This window comes from Oncorhynchus keta, chromosome 13 (assembly GCF_023373465.1).
Source record: "Oncorhynchus keta strain PuntledgeMale-10-30-2019 chromosome 13, Oket_V2, whole genome shotgun sequence".
NCBI lineage: Eukaryota > Metazoa > Chordata > Actinopteri > Salmoniformes > Salmonidae > Oncorhynchus > Oncorhynchus keta.
This window is the reverse complement of record NC_068433.1, coordinates 532,501-547,500: the sequence shown is the minus strand read 5'-3', so window position 1 is coordinate 547,500 and position 15,000 is coordinate 532,501. Positions and strand designations below refer to the sequence as shown.

The 15,000-nt window shown below is 44.0% G+C and overlaps 1 protein-coding gene across 1 annotated transcript in view; it reads right to left on the bottom strand.

The window, feature by feature from the left end:
• Window positions 1-15,000, bottom strand: part of cnga1b (cyclic nucleotide gated channel subunit alpha 1b) — an 85,951-nt gene that overhangs the window by 67,760 nt on the left and 3,191 nt on the right. The window contains 3 exon segments of the mRNA XM_052460706.1: window positions 265-330; window positions 611-676; window positions 862-1,009. Of these exon segments, the coding sequence (XP_052316666.1) occupies window positions 265-330; window positions 611-676; window positions 862-983 (254 nt within the window). The 5' untranslated portion in view covers window positions 984-1,009.

Below are 15,000 nucleotides of genomic sequence, written 5' to 3'. Positions count from 1 at the left end.
TCAGTCTGGAAACTAGAGGTTCTGTAATGAGATCTGTCTGGAAACTACAGGTGAGATTGTTCTGTTATGAGATCAGTCTGGAAACTAGAGGTTCTGTAATGAGATCAGTCTGGAAACTAGAGATTCTGTTATGAGATCAGTCTGGAAACTAGAGGTGAGATTGTTCTGGAAACTAGAGGTGAGATTGTTCTGGAAACTAGAGGTGAGATTGTTCTGGAAACGAGAGGTGAGGTTGTTCTGTCATGAGATCAGTCTGGTCCTTACTCCTTTTTCTCTTTCCTCTCCTTTTTCTCTTTCCTCTCCTTTTTACTTGTCTTCTTCTTCTGTTCCCTAGGAAAGATCAGAGGCACGATTACTGTTGATGTCATACTGTTATGTTACCCTACCAGTAAGTAGACTTACAGTCATTGCTCTAACACTAGTTAGCATTGGCTTAGCAAAACAACCGCTAACTTCCCTCATACTGCATTTATATTTAAATACAAACATTGCCCATGAGTTCATCTGACTCTGAGTAAATAGAACAAGAAGCAGTATCCCTTTTGTAGACTTCAGGACTAGGGTCGCAAAGTACGTTATCGTCCATATTTGGGTCTGTGCGTGTTCTTACTCTTCCTCGTTGCTGTTGCTGTTGTTCATGTTGAATGGAACCTGCACACCGGAACTCCTTAAACACCTGGATGAGAGATCATAATAACAGAAGTCAGTTCTAGGTTCGATGCTCAATGTTCTAAAGTTCTATGTTCTAGATTCTAAAGTTCAAGGTTCTAGGTTCTAAAGTTATATGTTCTAGGTTCTAAAGTTCTATGTTCTAGGTTCTAAAGTTCTAAGTTCAAGGTTCTATGGTCTATGGGTCCTTACCTGTGGACCTCGCCCCTCTCCTCTGTCTCCCCCTCCATATCCTGCAGAACGATGAGTGGCAGAGAGCAGGGCTGGGGGTGGGCGGGGCCAGCAGGGGTCACAGGGGTCACCTTCACTGACATCGCAGGAAGTTCTTCCTCTTGGTTTCCTGTGAGGTCAGAAGTAACAGCCCTATCTCAGATAGAGTAGAGGGACAAGGACTAGTTGATACTCAGATAGAGTAGTGGGACTGGGACTAGTTGATATCAGATAGAGTAGTGGGACTGGGACTAGTTGATACTCAGATAGAGTAGTGGGACTGGGACTAGTTGATACTCAGATAGAGTAGTGGGACTGGGACTAGTTGATACTCAGATAGAGTAGTGGGACTGGGACTAGTTAATACTCAGATAGTAGTGGGTAGTTGGGACTGGGACTAGTTGATACTCAGATAGAGTAGTGGGACTGGGACTAGTTGATACTCAGATAGAGCAGTGGGACTGGGACTAGTTGATACTCAGATAGAGTAGTGGGACTGGGACTAGTTGATACTCAGATAGAGTAGTGGGACTGGGACTAGTTGATACTCAGATAGAGTAGTGGGACTGGGACTAGTTGATACTCAGATAGAGTAGTGGGACTGGGACTAGTTGATATCAGATAGAGTAGTGGGACTAGTTGATACTCAGATAGAGTAGTGGGTGACTAGTTGATACTCAGATAGAGTAGTGGGACAGATGGGACTAGTTGATACTCAGATAGAGAGTACTGCGACTAGTTGATATCAGATAGAGTAGTGGGACTAGTTGATACTCAGATAGAGTAGTGGGACTAGTTGATACTCAGATAGAGTAGTGGGACTAGTTGATATCAGATAGAGTAGTGGGACTGGGACTAGTTGATATCAGATAGAGTAGTGGGACTAGTTGATACTCAGATAGAGTAGTGGGAGTGGGACTAGTTGATACTCAGATAGAGTAGTGGGACTGGGACTAGTTGATACTCAGATAGAGTAGTGGGACTGGGACTAGTTGATACTCAGATAGAGTAGTGGGACTAGTTGATACTCAGATAGAGTAGTGGGACTGGGACTAGTTGATACTCAGATAGAGTAGTGGGACTAGTTGATACTCAGATAGAGTAGTGGGACTAGTTGATACTCAGATAGAGTAGTGGGACTAGTTGATACTCAGATAGAGTAGTGGGACTGGGACTAGTTGATACTCAGATAGAGTAGTGGGACTGGGACTAGTTGATACTCAGATAGAGTAGTGGGACTGGGACTAGTTGATACTCAGATAGAGTAGTGGGACTGGGACTAGTTGATACTCAGATCAGACTGGGACTAGTTGATACTCAGATAGTGGGACTGGGACTAGTTGATACTCAGATAGATAGTGGGACTGGGACTAGTTGATACTCAGATAGAGCAGTGGGACTGGGACTAGTTGATACAGATCAGATAGTTGAGTAGTGGGACTGGGACTAGTTGATATCAGTGGGACTGGGACTAGTTGATATCAGATAGAGTAGTGGGACTGGGACTAGTTGATACTCAGATAGAGTAGTCAGGGAGTGGGACTAGTTGATACTCAGATAGAGCAGTGGGACTGGGACTAGTTGATACTCAGATAGAGTAGTGGGACTAGTTGATACTCAGATAGAGTAGTGGGTGGGACTAGTTGATACTCAGATAGAGTAGTGGGGGACTAGTTGATATCAGATAGATAGTGGGACTGGGACTAGTTGATACTCAGATAGAGTAGTGGGACTGGGACTAGTTGATACTCAGATAGAGCAGTGGGACTGGGACTAGTTGATACTCAGATAGAGTAGTGGGACTAGTTGATATCAGATAGAGTCAGATAGATCAGATAGAGTAGTGGGACTAGTTGATACTCAGATAGATAGTGGGACTGGTTGATACTCAGATAGAGTAGTGGGACTAGTTGATATCAGATAGAGTAGTGGGACTAGTTGATACTCAGATAGAGTAGTGGGACTAGTTGATACAGATAGAGTAGTGGGACTAGTTGATACTCAGATAGAGTAGTGGGACTAGTTGATACTCAGATAGATAGTGGGAGATACTCAGATAGAGTAGTGGGACTGGGACTAGTTGATACTCAGATAGAGTAGTGGGACTAGTTGATACTCAGATAGAGTAGTGGGACTAGTTGATACTCAGATAGAGTAGTGGGACTGGGACTAGTTGATACTCAGATAGAGTAGTGGGACTGGGACTAGTTGATACTCAGATAGAGCAGTGGGACTGGGACTAGTTGATACTCAGATAGAGTAGTGGGACTAGTTGATACTCAGATAGAGTAGTGGGACTGGGACTAGTTGATATCAGATAGAGTAGTGGGACTGGGACTAGTTGATACTCAGATAGAGTAGTGGGACTGGGACTAGTTGATACTCAGATAGAGTAGTGGGACTGGGACTAGTTGATACTCAGATAGTGGGACTGGGACTAGTTGATACTCAGATAGAGTAGTGGGACTGGGACTAGTTGATACTCAGATAGAGTAGTGGGACTGGGACTAGTTGATACTCAGATAGAGTAGTGGGACTGGGACTAGTTGATACTCAGATAGAGTAGTGGGACTAGTTGATACTCAGATAGAGTAGTGGGACTGGGACTAGTTGATACTCAGATAGACTGGGACTAGTTGATACTCAGATAGGTAGTGGGACTAGTTGATACTCAGATAGAGTAGTGGGACAGTTGATATCAGATAGAGTAGTGGGACTAGTTGATACTCAGATAGAGTAGTGGGGGTTGATATCAGATAGTAGTGGGATAGTTGATACTCAGATAGAGTAGTGGGACTAGTTGATACTCAGATAGTAGTGGGACTAGTTGATATCAGATAGAGTAGTGGGACTAGTTGATATCAGATAGAGTAGTGGGACTGGGACTAGTTGACAGATAGAGTAGTGGGACTAGTTGATACTCAGATAGCGTAGTGGGACTGGGACTAGTTGATATCAGATAGAGTAGTGGGACTGGGACTAGTTGATATTCAGATAGAGTAGTGGGACTGGGACTAGTTGATACTCAGATAGAGTAGTGGGACTGGGACTAGTTGATACTCAGATAGAGCAGTGGGACTGGGACTAGTTGATACTCAGATAGAGCAGTGGGACTGGGACTAGTTGATACTCAGATAGAGTAGTGGGACTAGTTGATATCAGATAGAGTAGTGGGACTGGGACTAGTTGATATCAGATAGAGTAGTGGGACTGGGACAGATGAGTGGGACTCAGTTGATACTCAGATAGAGTAGTGGGACTAGTTGATATCAGATAGAGTAGTGGGACTGGGACTAGTTGATACTCAGATAGAGTAGTGGGACTAGTTGATATCAGATAGAGTAGTGGGACTGGGACTAGTTGATACTCAGATAGAGTAGTGGGACTAGTTGATATCAGATAGAGTAGTGGGACTGGGACTAGTTGATATCAGATAGAGTAGTGGGACTAGTTGATATCAGATAGAGTAGTGGGACTGGGACTAGTTGATACTCAGATAGAGTAGTGGGACTGGGACTAGTTGATACTCAGATAGAGTAGTGGGACTGGGACTAGTTGATACTCAGATAGAGTGGGACTGGGACTAGTTGATACTCAGGGACTGGGACTAGTTGATACTCAGATAGAGTGGGACTGGGACTAGTTGACTGGGACTAGTTGATAGATCAGATACTCAGATAGAGTAGTTGATACTCAGATAGAGAGTGGGACTAGTTGATACTCAGATAGAGTAGTGGGACTAGTTGATACTCAGATAGAGTAGTGGGACTGGGACTAGTTGATACTCAGATAGAGTAGTGGGACTGGGACTAGTTGATACTCAGATAGAGCAGTGGGACTGGGACTAGTTGATACTCAGATAGAGTAGTGGGACTAGTTGATACTAGAGATACTCAGATTGATACTAGTTCAGATAGAGTAGTGGGACTGGGACTAGTTGATACTCAGATAGAGCAGTGGGACTGGGACTAGTTGATACTCAGATAGAGTAGTGGGACTAGTTGATACTCAGATAGAGTAGTGGGACTGGGACTAGTTGATACTCAGATAGAGTAGTGGGACTAGTTGATACTCAGATAGAGTAGTGGGACTAGTTGATACTCAGATAGAGTAGTGGGACTAGTTGATACTCAGATAGAGTAGTGGGACTAGTTGATACTCAGATAGAGTAGTGGGACTAGTTGATACTCAGATAGAGTAGTGGGACTAGTTGATATCAGATAGAGTAGTGGGACTAGTTGATACTCAGATAGAGTAGTGGGACTAGTTGATACTCAGATAGAGTAGTGGGACTAGTTGATATCAGATAGAGTAGTGGGACTAGTTGATACTCAGATAGAGTAGTGGGACTGGGACTAGTTGATACTCAGATAGAGTAGTGGGACTAGTTGATACTCAGATAGAGTAGTGGGACTAGTTGATATCAGATAGAGTAGTGGGACTAGTTGATACTCAGATAGAGTAGTGGGACTAGTTGATACTCAGATAGAGCAGTGGGACTGGGACTAGTTGATACTCAGATAGAGTAGTGGGACTAGTTGATACTCAGATAGAGTAGTGGGACTGGGACTGGGACTAGTTGATACTGGGACTGAGAGTTGATACTCAGATAGAGAGTGGGACTGGGACTAGTTGATACTCAGATAGAGCAGTGGGACTGGGACTAGTTGATACTCAGATAGAGTAGTGGGACTGGGACTAGTTGATACTCAGATAGAGTAGTGGGACTGGGACTAGTTGATACTCAGATAGAGTAGTGGGACTGGGACTGGGACTGGGACTAGTTGATACTCAGATTGGGATACTCAGATAGAGTAGTGGGACTAGTTGATACTCAGATAGAGCAGACTGGGACTAGTTGATACTCAGATAGAGTAGTGGGACTAGTTGATACTCAGATAGAGTAGTGGGACTGGGAGTTGATATCAGATAGAGTAGTGGGACTGGGACTAGTTGATACTCAGAGTAGTGGGACTAGTTGATACTCAGATAGAGAGTAGTGGGACTAGTTGATACTCAGATAGAGTAGTGGGACTAGTGGGACTGGGACTAGTTGATACTCAGATAGAGTAGTGGGACTGGGACTAGTTGATACTCAGATAGAGTAGTGGGACTGGGACTGGGACTAGTTGATACTCAGATAGAGTAGTGGGACTAGTTGATACTCAGATAGAGTAGTGGGACTGGGACTAGATTGATACTGGACTGGGACTAGTTGATACTCAGATAGCAGTGGGACTGGGACTAGTTGATACTCAGATAGAGTAGTGGGACTGGGACTAGTTGATACTCAGATAGAGTAGTGGGACTGGGACTAGTTGATACTCAGATAGAGTAGTGGGACTGGGACTAGTTGGGACTGGGACTAGTTGATACTCAGATAGAGTGGGACTGGGACTAGTTGATACTCAGATAGAGCAGTGGGACTGTTGATACTCAGATAGTAGCAGTGGGACTAGTTGATACTCAGATAGAGCAGTACTGGGACTAGTTGATACTCAGATAGAGTTGATACTCAGATAGTGGGACTAGTTGATACTCAGATAGAGTAGTGGGACTAGTTGATACTCAGATAGAGTAGTGGGACTGGGACTAGTTGATACTCAGATAGAGTAGTGGGACTGGGACTAGTTGATACTCAGATAGAGTAGTGGGACTAGTTGATACTCAGAGTAGTGGGACTAGTTGATACTCAGATAGAGTAGTGGGACTGGGACTAGTGGGACTAGTTGATACTCAGATAGAGTAGTGGGACTGGTAGTGGGACTAGTTGATACTCAGATAGAGAGTAGTGGGACTAGTTGATATCAGGACTGGGACTGGGTTGATACTCAGACTGGGACTAGTTGATACTCAGATAGAGTAGTGGGACTAGTTGACTGGTAGTGGGACTAGTTGATACTCAGATAGAGTAGTGGGACTGGGACTAGTTGATACTCAGATAGAGTAGTGGGACTAGTTGATATCAGATAGTAGTGGGACTGGGACTGATACTCAGATAGAGTAGTGGGACTGGGACTAGTTGATACTCAGATGGGAGAGATACTCAGTAGTGGGACTAGTTGATACTCAGATAGAGTAGTGGGACTAGTTGATACTCAGATAGAGTAGTGGGACTAGTTGATACTCAGATAGAGTAGTGGGACTAGTTGATACTCAGATAGAGGACTGGGACTAGTTGATACTCAGATAGAGTAGTGGGACTGGTAGTTGATACTCAGATAGAGTAGTGGGACTAGTTGATACTCAGATAGAGTAGTGGGACTAGTTGTAGTGGGACTAGTTGATACTCAGATAGAGTAGACTGGGACTAGTTGATACTCAGATAGAGTAGTGGGACTGGGACTAGTTGATACTCAGATAGAGTAGTGGGACTAGTTGGGACTAGTTGATACTCTGGGACTAGTTGATACTCAGATAGAGACTGGGACTAGTGGGACTGGGACTAGTTGATACTCAGATAGAGTAGTGGGACTAGTTGATACTCAGATAGAGTAGTGGGACTGGGACTAGTTGATACTCAGATAGAGTAGTGGGACTGGGACTAGTTGATATCAGATAGAGTAGTGGGACTGGGACTAGTTGATACTGACTGGGACTAGTTGATACTCAGATAGAGTAGTGGGACTGGGACTAGTTGATACTCAGATAGAGTAGTGGGACTAGTTGATACTCAGATAGAGTAGTGGGACTAGTTGATACTCAGATAGAGCAGTGGGACTGGGACTAGTTGATACTCAGATAGAGTGGGACTGGGACTAGTTGTCAGATAGGTAGTGGGACTAGTTGATACTCAGATAGAGTAGTGGGACTAGTTGATACTCAGATAGAGTAGTGGGACTAGTTGATACTCAGATAGAGTAGTGGGACTGGGACTAGTTGATACTCAGATAGAGTAGTGGGACTAGTTGATACTCAGATAGAGTAGTGGGACTAGTTGATACTCAGATAGAGTAGTGGGACTGGGACTAGTTGATACTCAGATAGAGTAGTGGGACTAGTTGATACTCAGATAGAGTAGTGGGACTGGGAGTTGATACTCAGATAGAGAGTGGGGACTAGTTGATATCAGATAGAGTAGTGGGACTAGTTGATACTCAGATAGAGCAGTGGGACTGGGACTAGTTGATGGGACTAGTTCAGATAGAGTAGTGGGACTAGTTGATATCAGATAGAGTAGTGGGACTGGGACTAGTTGATATCAGAGTGGGACTGGGAGTTGATACTCAGATAGAGTAGTGGGACTGGGTTGATACTCAGATAGAGTAGTGGGACTGGGACTAGTTGATACTCAGATAGAGTAGTGGGACTGGGACTAGTTGATACTCAGATAGAGTAGTGGGACTAGTTGATACTCAGATAGAGTAGTGGGACTGGGACTAGTTGATACTCAGATAGAGTAGTGGGACTGGGACTAGTTGATACTCAGATAGAGTAGTGGGACTGGGACTAGTTGATACTCTGGGACTAGTTGATACTCAGATAGAGCAGTGGGACTGGGACTAGTTGATACTCAGATAGAGTAGTGGGACAGTTGATACTCAGATAGTAGTGGGACTAGTTGATACTCAGATAGAGTAGACTGGGACTAGTTGATACTCAGATAGAGTGGGACAGTTGGGACTGGGACTAGTTGATACTCAGATAGAGTAGTGGGACTGGGACTAGTTGATACTCAGATAGAGTAGTGGGACTAGTTGATACTCAGATAGAGTAGTGGGACTAGTTGACTGGGACTAGTTGATACTCAGATAGAGCAGTAGTGGGACTAGTTGATACTCAGATAGAGTAGTGGGACTGGGACTAGTTGATACTCAGATAGAGTAGTGGGACTAGGGATACAGATAGAGCAGTGGGACTAGTTGATACTCAGATAGAGTAGTGGGACTGGGACTAGTTGATACTCAGATAGAGTAGTGGGACTAGTTGATACTCAGATAGAGTAGTGGGACTGGGACTAGTTGATACTCAGATAGAGTAGTGGGGGACAGATAGAGTAGTGGGACTTGATACTCAGATAGAGTAGTGGGACTGGGACTAGTTGACTCAGGTAGTGGGACTAGTTGATACTCAGATAGAGTAGTGGGACTGGGACTAGTTGATACTCAGATAGAGTAGTGGGACTGGGACTAGTTGATATCAGATAGAGTAGTGGGACTAGTTGATATCAGATAGAGCAGTGGGACTGGGACTAGTTGATACTCAGATAGAGTAGTGGGACTGGGACTAGTTGATACTCAGATAGAGTAGTGGGACTGGGACTAGTTGATATCAGATAGAGTAGTGGGACTGGGACTAGTTGATACTCAGATAGAGTAGTGGGACTGGGACTAGTTGATACTCAGATAGAGTAGTGGGACTAGTTGATATCAGATAGAGTAGTGGGACTAGTTGATACTCAGATAGAGTAGTGGGACTGGGACTAGTTGATACTCAGATAGAGTAGTGGGACTAGTTGATACTCAGATAGAGTAGTGGGACTAGTTGATACTCAGATAGAGTAGTGGGACTAGTTGATACTCAGATAGAGTAGTGGGACTAGTTGATACTCAGATAGAGTAGTGGGACTGGGACTAGTTGATACTCAGATAGAGTAGTGGGACTAGTTGATACTCAGATAGAGTAGTGGGACTGGGACTAGTTGATATCAGATAGAGTAGTGGGACTGGGACTAGTTGATACTCAGATAGAGTAGTGGGACTGGGACTAGTTGATACTCAGATAGAGTAGTGGGACTGGGACTAGTTGATACTCAGATAGAGCAGTGGGACTGGGACTAGTTGATACTCAGATAGAGTAGTGGGACTGGGACTAGTTGATACTCAGATAGAGTAGTGGGACTAGTTGATATCAGATAGAGTAGTGGGACTGGGACTAGTTGATACTCAGATAGAGTAGTGGGACTGGGACTAGTTGATACTCAGATAGAGCAGTGATGGGACTAGTTGATACTCAGATAGAGTAGTGGGACTGGGACTAGTTGATACTCAGATAGAGTAGTGGGACTAGTTGATACTCAGATAGAGTAGTGGGACTGGGACTAGTTGATACTCAGATAGAGTAGTGGGACTAGTTGATACTCAGATAGAGCAGTGGGACTGGGACTAGTTGATACTCAGATAGAGTAGTGGGACTGGGACTAGTTGATACTCAGATAGAGTAGTGGGACTAGTTGATACTCAGATAGAGTAGTGGGACTAGTTGATACTCAGATAGAGTAGTGGGACTAGTTGATACTCAGATAGAGTAGTGGGACTGGGACTAGTTGATATCAGATAGAGTAGTGGGAGTGGGACTAGTTGATACTCAGATAGAGTAGTGGGACTGGGACTAGTTGATACTCAGATAGAGTAGTGGGACTAGTTGATATCAGATAGAGTAGTGGGACTGGGACTAGTTGATACTCAGATAGAGTAGTGGGACTAGTTGATACTCAGATAGAGTAGTGGGACTGGGACTAGTTGATACTCAGATAGAGTAGTGGGACTAGTTGATATCAGATAGAGTAGTGGGACTAGTTGATACTCAGATGGGACCAGATAGAGTAGTGGGAGTTGTAGATAGAGTAGTGGGACTAGTTGATACTCAGATAGAGTAGTGGGACTGGGACTAGTTGATACTCAGATAGAGTAGTGGGACTGGGACTAGTTGATACTCAGATAGAGAGTGGGACTAGTTGATACTCAGGACTAGTTGATGATACTCAGATAGAGTAGTGGGACTGGGACTAGTTGATACTCAGGAGTAGTGGGACTAGTTGATACTCAGATAGAGTAGTGGGACTGGGACTAGTTGATACTCAGATAGAGTAGTGGGACTGGGACTAGTTGATACTCAGATAGAGTAGTGGGACTGGGACTAGTTGATACTCAGATAGAGTAGTGGGACTAGTTGATACTCAGATAGAGTAGTGGGACTAGTTGATATCAGAGTACTGGGTAGTTGATACTGGGACTAGTTGATACTCAGATAGAGTAGTGGGACTGGGACTAGTTGATACTCAGATAGAGTAGTGGGACTAGTTGATATCAGATAGAGTAGTGGGACTAGTTGATACTCAGATAGAGTAGACTGGGACTAGTTGATACTCAGATAGAGTAGTGGGACTAGTTGATACTCAGATAGAGTAGTGGGACTACTCAGATAGAGTAGTGGGACTAGTTGATACTCAGATAGAGTAGTGGGACTAGTTGATACTCAGATAGAGTACTAGTTGATATCAGAGTAGTGGGACTAGTTGATAGAGTAGTGGGACTAGTTGATACTCAGATAGAGTAGTGGGACTGGGACTAGTTGATACTCAGATAGAGTAGTGGGACTAGTTGATACTCAGATAGAGTAGTGGGACTAGTTGATACTCAGATAGAGTAGTGGGACTAGTTGATACTCAGATAGAGTAGTGGGACTGGGACTAGTTGATACTCAGATAGAGTAGTGGGACTAGTTGATACTCAGATAGAGTAGTGGGTGGGACTAGTTGATATCAGATAGAGTAGTGGGACTGGGACTAGTTGATACTCAGATAGAGTAGTGGGACTGGGACTAGTTGATACTCAGATAGAGTAGTGGGACTGGGACTAGTTGATACTCAGATAGAGTAGTGGGACTGGGACTAGTTGATACTCAGATAGAGTAGTGGGACTAGTTGATACTCAGATAGAGTAGTGGGACTGGGACTAGTTGATACTCAGATAGAGTAGTGGGACTGGGACTAGTTGATACTCAGATAGAGTAGTGGGACTAGTTGATACTCAGATAGAGTAGTGGGACTGGGACTAGTTGATACTCAGATAGAGTAGTGGGACTAGTTGATACTCAGATAGAGTAGTGGGACTGGGACTAGTTGATACTCAGATAGAGTAGTGGGACTAGTTGATATCAGATAGAGTAGTGGGACTAGTTGATACTCAGATAGAGTAGTGGGACTGGGACTAGTTGATATCAGATAGAGCAGTGGGACTGGGACTAGTTGATACTCAGATAGAGTAGTGGGACTGGGACTAGTTGATATCAGATAGAGCAGTGGGACTAGTTGATACTCAGATAGAGTAGTGGGACTAGTTGATACTCAGATAGAGTAGTGGGACTAGTTGATATCAGATAGAGTAGTGGGACTAGTTGATACTCAGATAGAGTAGTGGGACTGGGACTAGTTGATACTCAGATAGAGTAGTGGGACTGGGACTAGTTGATACTCAGATAGAGTAGTGGGACTAGTTGATATCAGATAGAGTAGTGGGACTAGTTGATACTCAGATAGAGTAGTGGGACTGGGACTAGTTGATACTCAGATAGAGTAGTGGGACTAGTTGATACTCAGATAGAGTAGTGGGACTGGGACTAGTTGATACTCAGATAGAGTAGTGGGACTGGGACTAGTTGATATCAGATAGAGTAGTGGGACTAGTTGATATCAGATAGAGTAGTGGGACTGGGACTAGTTGATACTCAGATAGAGTAGTGGGACTGGGACTAGTTGATACTCAGATAGAGTAGTGGGACTAGTTGATACTCAGATAGAGTAGTGGGACTGGGACTAGTTGATTCAGATAGAGTAGTGACTGGGACTAGTTGATACTCAGATAGAGTAGTGGGACTGGGACTAGTTGATATCAGATAGAGTAGTGGGACTAGTTGACAGATTAGTGGGACTAGTTGATATCAGATAGAGTAGTGGGACTGGGACTAGTTGATACTCAGATAGAGTAGTGGGACTGGGACTAGTTGATACTCAGATAGAGTAGTGGGACTGGGACTTGATACTCAGATAGAGTAGTGGGACTAGCTGATACTCAGATAGAGTAGTGGGACTGGGACTAGTTGATACTCAGATAGAGTAGTGGGACTAGTTGATACTCAGATAGAGTAGTGGGACTAGTTGATATCAGATAGAGTAGTGGGACTAGTTGATACTCAGATAGAGTAGTGGGACTAGTTGCAGATAGAGTAGTGGGTGGGACTAGTTGATATCAGATAGAGTAGTGGGACTAGTTGATACTCAGATAGAGTAGTGGGACTAGTTGATTCAGATAGAGAGTGGGACTAGTTGATACTCAGATAGAGTAGTGGGACTAGTTGATACTCAGATAGAGTAGTGGGACTGGGACTTTGATGAAGTAGTGGGACTAGTTGATACTCAGATAGAGTAGTGGGACTAGGACTAGTTGATACTCAGATAGAGTAGTGGGACTAGTTGATACTCAGATAGAGTAGTGGGACTGGGACTAGTTGATACTCAGATAGATGTAGTGATACTCAGATAGGACTGGGACTAGTTGATATCAGATAGAGTAGTGGGTGGGACTAGTTGATACTCAGATAGAGTAGTGGGACTAGTTGATATCAGATAGAGTAGTGGGACTGGGACTAGTTGATACTCAGATAGAGTAGTGGGGGACTAGTTGATATCAGATAGTAGTGGGTGGGACTAGTTGATACTCAGATAGAGTAGTGGGACTAGTTGATACTCAGAAGAGTAGTGGGACTAGTTGATATCAGATAGAGTAGTGGGACTAGTTGATACTCAGATAGGGTAGTGGGACTAGTTGATATCAGATAGAGTAGTGGGACTAGTTGATATCAGATAGACTCCAGATAGTAGTGGGACTAGTTGATACTCAGATAGAGTAGTGGGGGACTAGTTGATATCAGATAGAGTAGTGGGACTAGTTGATACTCAGATAGAGTAGTGGGACTAGTTGATACTCAGATAGAGTAGTGGGACTGGGACTAGTTGATACTCAGATAGAGTAGTGGGACTGGGACTAGTTGATACTCAGATAGAGTAGTTGTTGGTACTCAGATAGAGTAGTAGTGGGACTAGTTGATATCAGATAGAGTAGTGGGACTAGTTGATATCTGGGACTGGGACTAGTTGATATCAGATAGAGTAGTGGGACTGGGACTAGTTGATACTCAGATAGAGTAGTGGGACTAGTTGATACTCAGATAGAGTAGAGACTAGTTGATTCAGATGAAGGGACTAGTTGCTCAGATAGTAGTGGGGGACTAGTTGATATCAGAAGTAGTGGGACTAGTTGATACTGATAGACTGGGACTAGTTGATTCAGATAGAGTAGTGGGACTAGTTGCTGATAGAGAGTGGGACTAGTTGATATCAGATGAAGTGGGACTAGTTGCTCAGATAGAGTAGTGGGACTGGGACTTTGATATCAGAAGTGGGACTGGGACTAGTTGATACTCAGATAGAGTAGTGGGACTGGGACTAGTTGCAGATAGAGTAGTGGGACTGGGACTAGTTGATATCAGATAGAGTAGTGGGACTTTGATACTGAAGTTGATATAGAGTAGTGGGACTGGAGACTAGTTGATACTCAGATAGAGTAGTGGGACTAGTTGATACTCAGATAGAGTAGTGGGACTAGTTGATATCAGAAGAGTAGACTGGGACTAGTTGATACTCAGATGTAGTAGGACTAGTTGATTGATGAAGTGGGTGGGGTTGATACTCAGATAGAGTAGTGGGACTGGGACTTTGATACTCAGATAGAGTAGTGGGACTGGGACTAGTTGATACTCAGATAGAGTAGTGGGACTAGTTGATATCAGATAGAGTAGTGGGACTAGTTGATACTCAGATAGAGTAGTGGGACTGAAACTAGTTGATACTACAGCTCGCTGGTCAGATTCCTCCATGATTACAACCTGTCAGAACCACAACACTGTACGTTTATTGATGTCCCCCTTACTTCACATAACTCAATGGCAGCCATATTAGTGCCATGTTATCGAACCTGGACCAGAATGTTTCGAGGCTGTATCCTCTGTTCTAAAGACTCATGATGTGCAGTGGAAGACTTTGATGAAGGGTGTGCTGCTAGAGACTTTGATGAAGGGTGTGCTGCTAGAGACTTTGATGAAGGGTGTGCTGCTAGAGACTTTGATGAAGGGTGTGCTGCTAGAGACTTTGATGAAGGGTGTGCTGCTAGACACTTTGATGAATGGTGTGCTGCTAGACACTTTGATGAAGGGTGTGCTGCTAGAGACTTTGATGAAGGGTGTGCTGCTAGACACTTTGATGAAGGGTGTGCTGCTAGAGACTTTGATGAAGGGTGTGCTGCTAGAGACTTTGATGTGTGCTGCTAGAGACTTTGCTGCTAG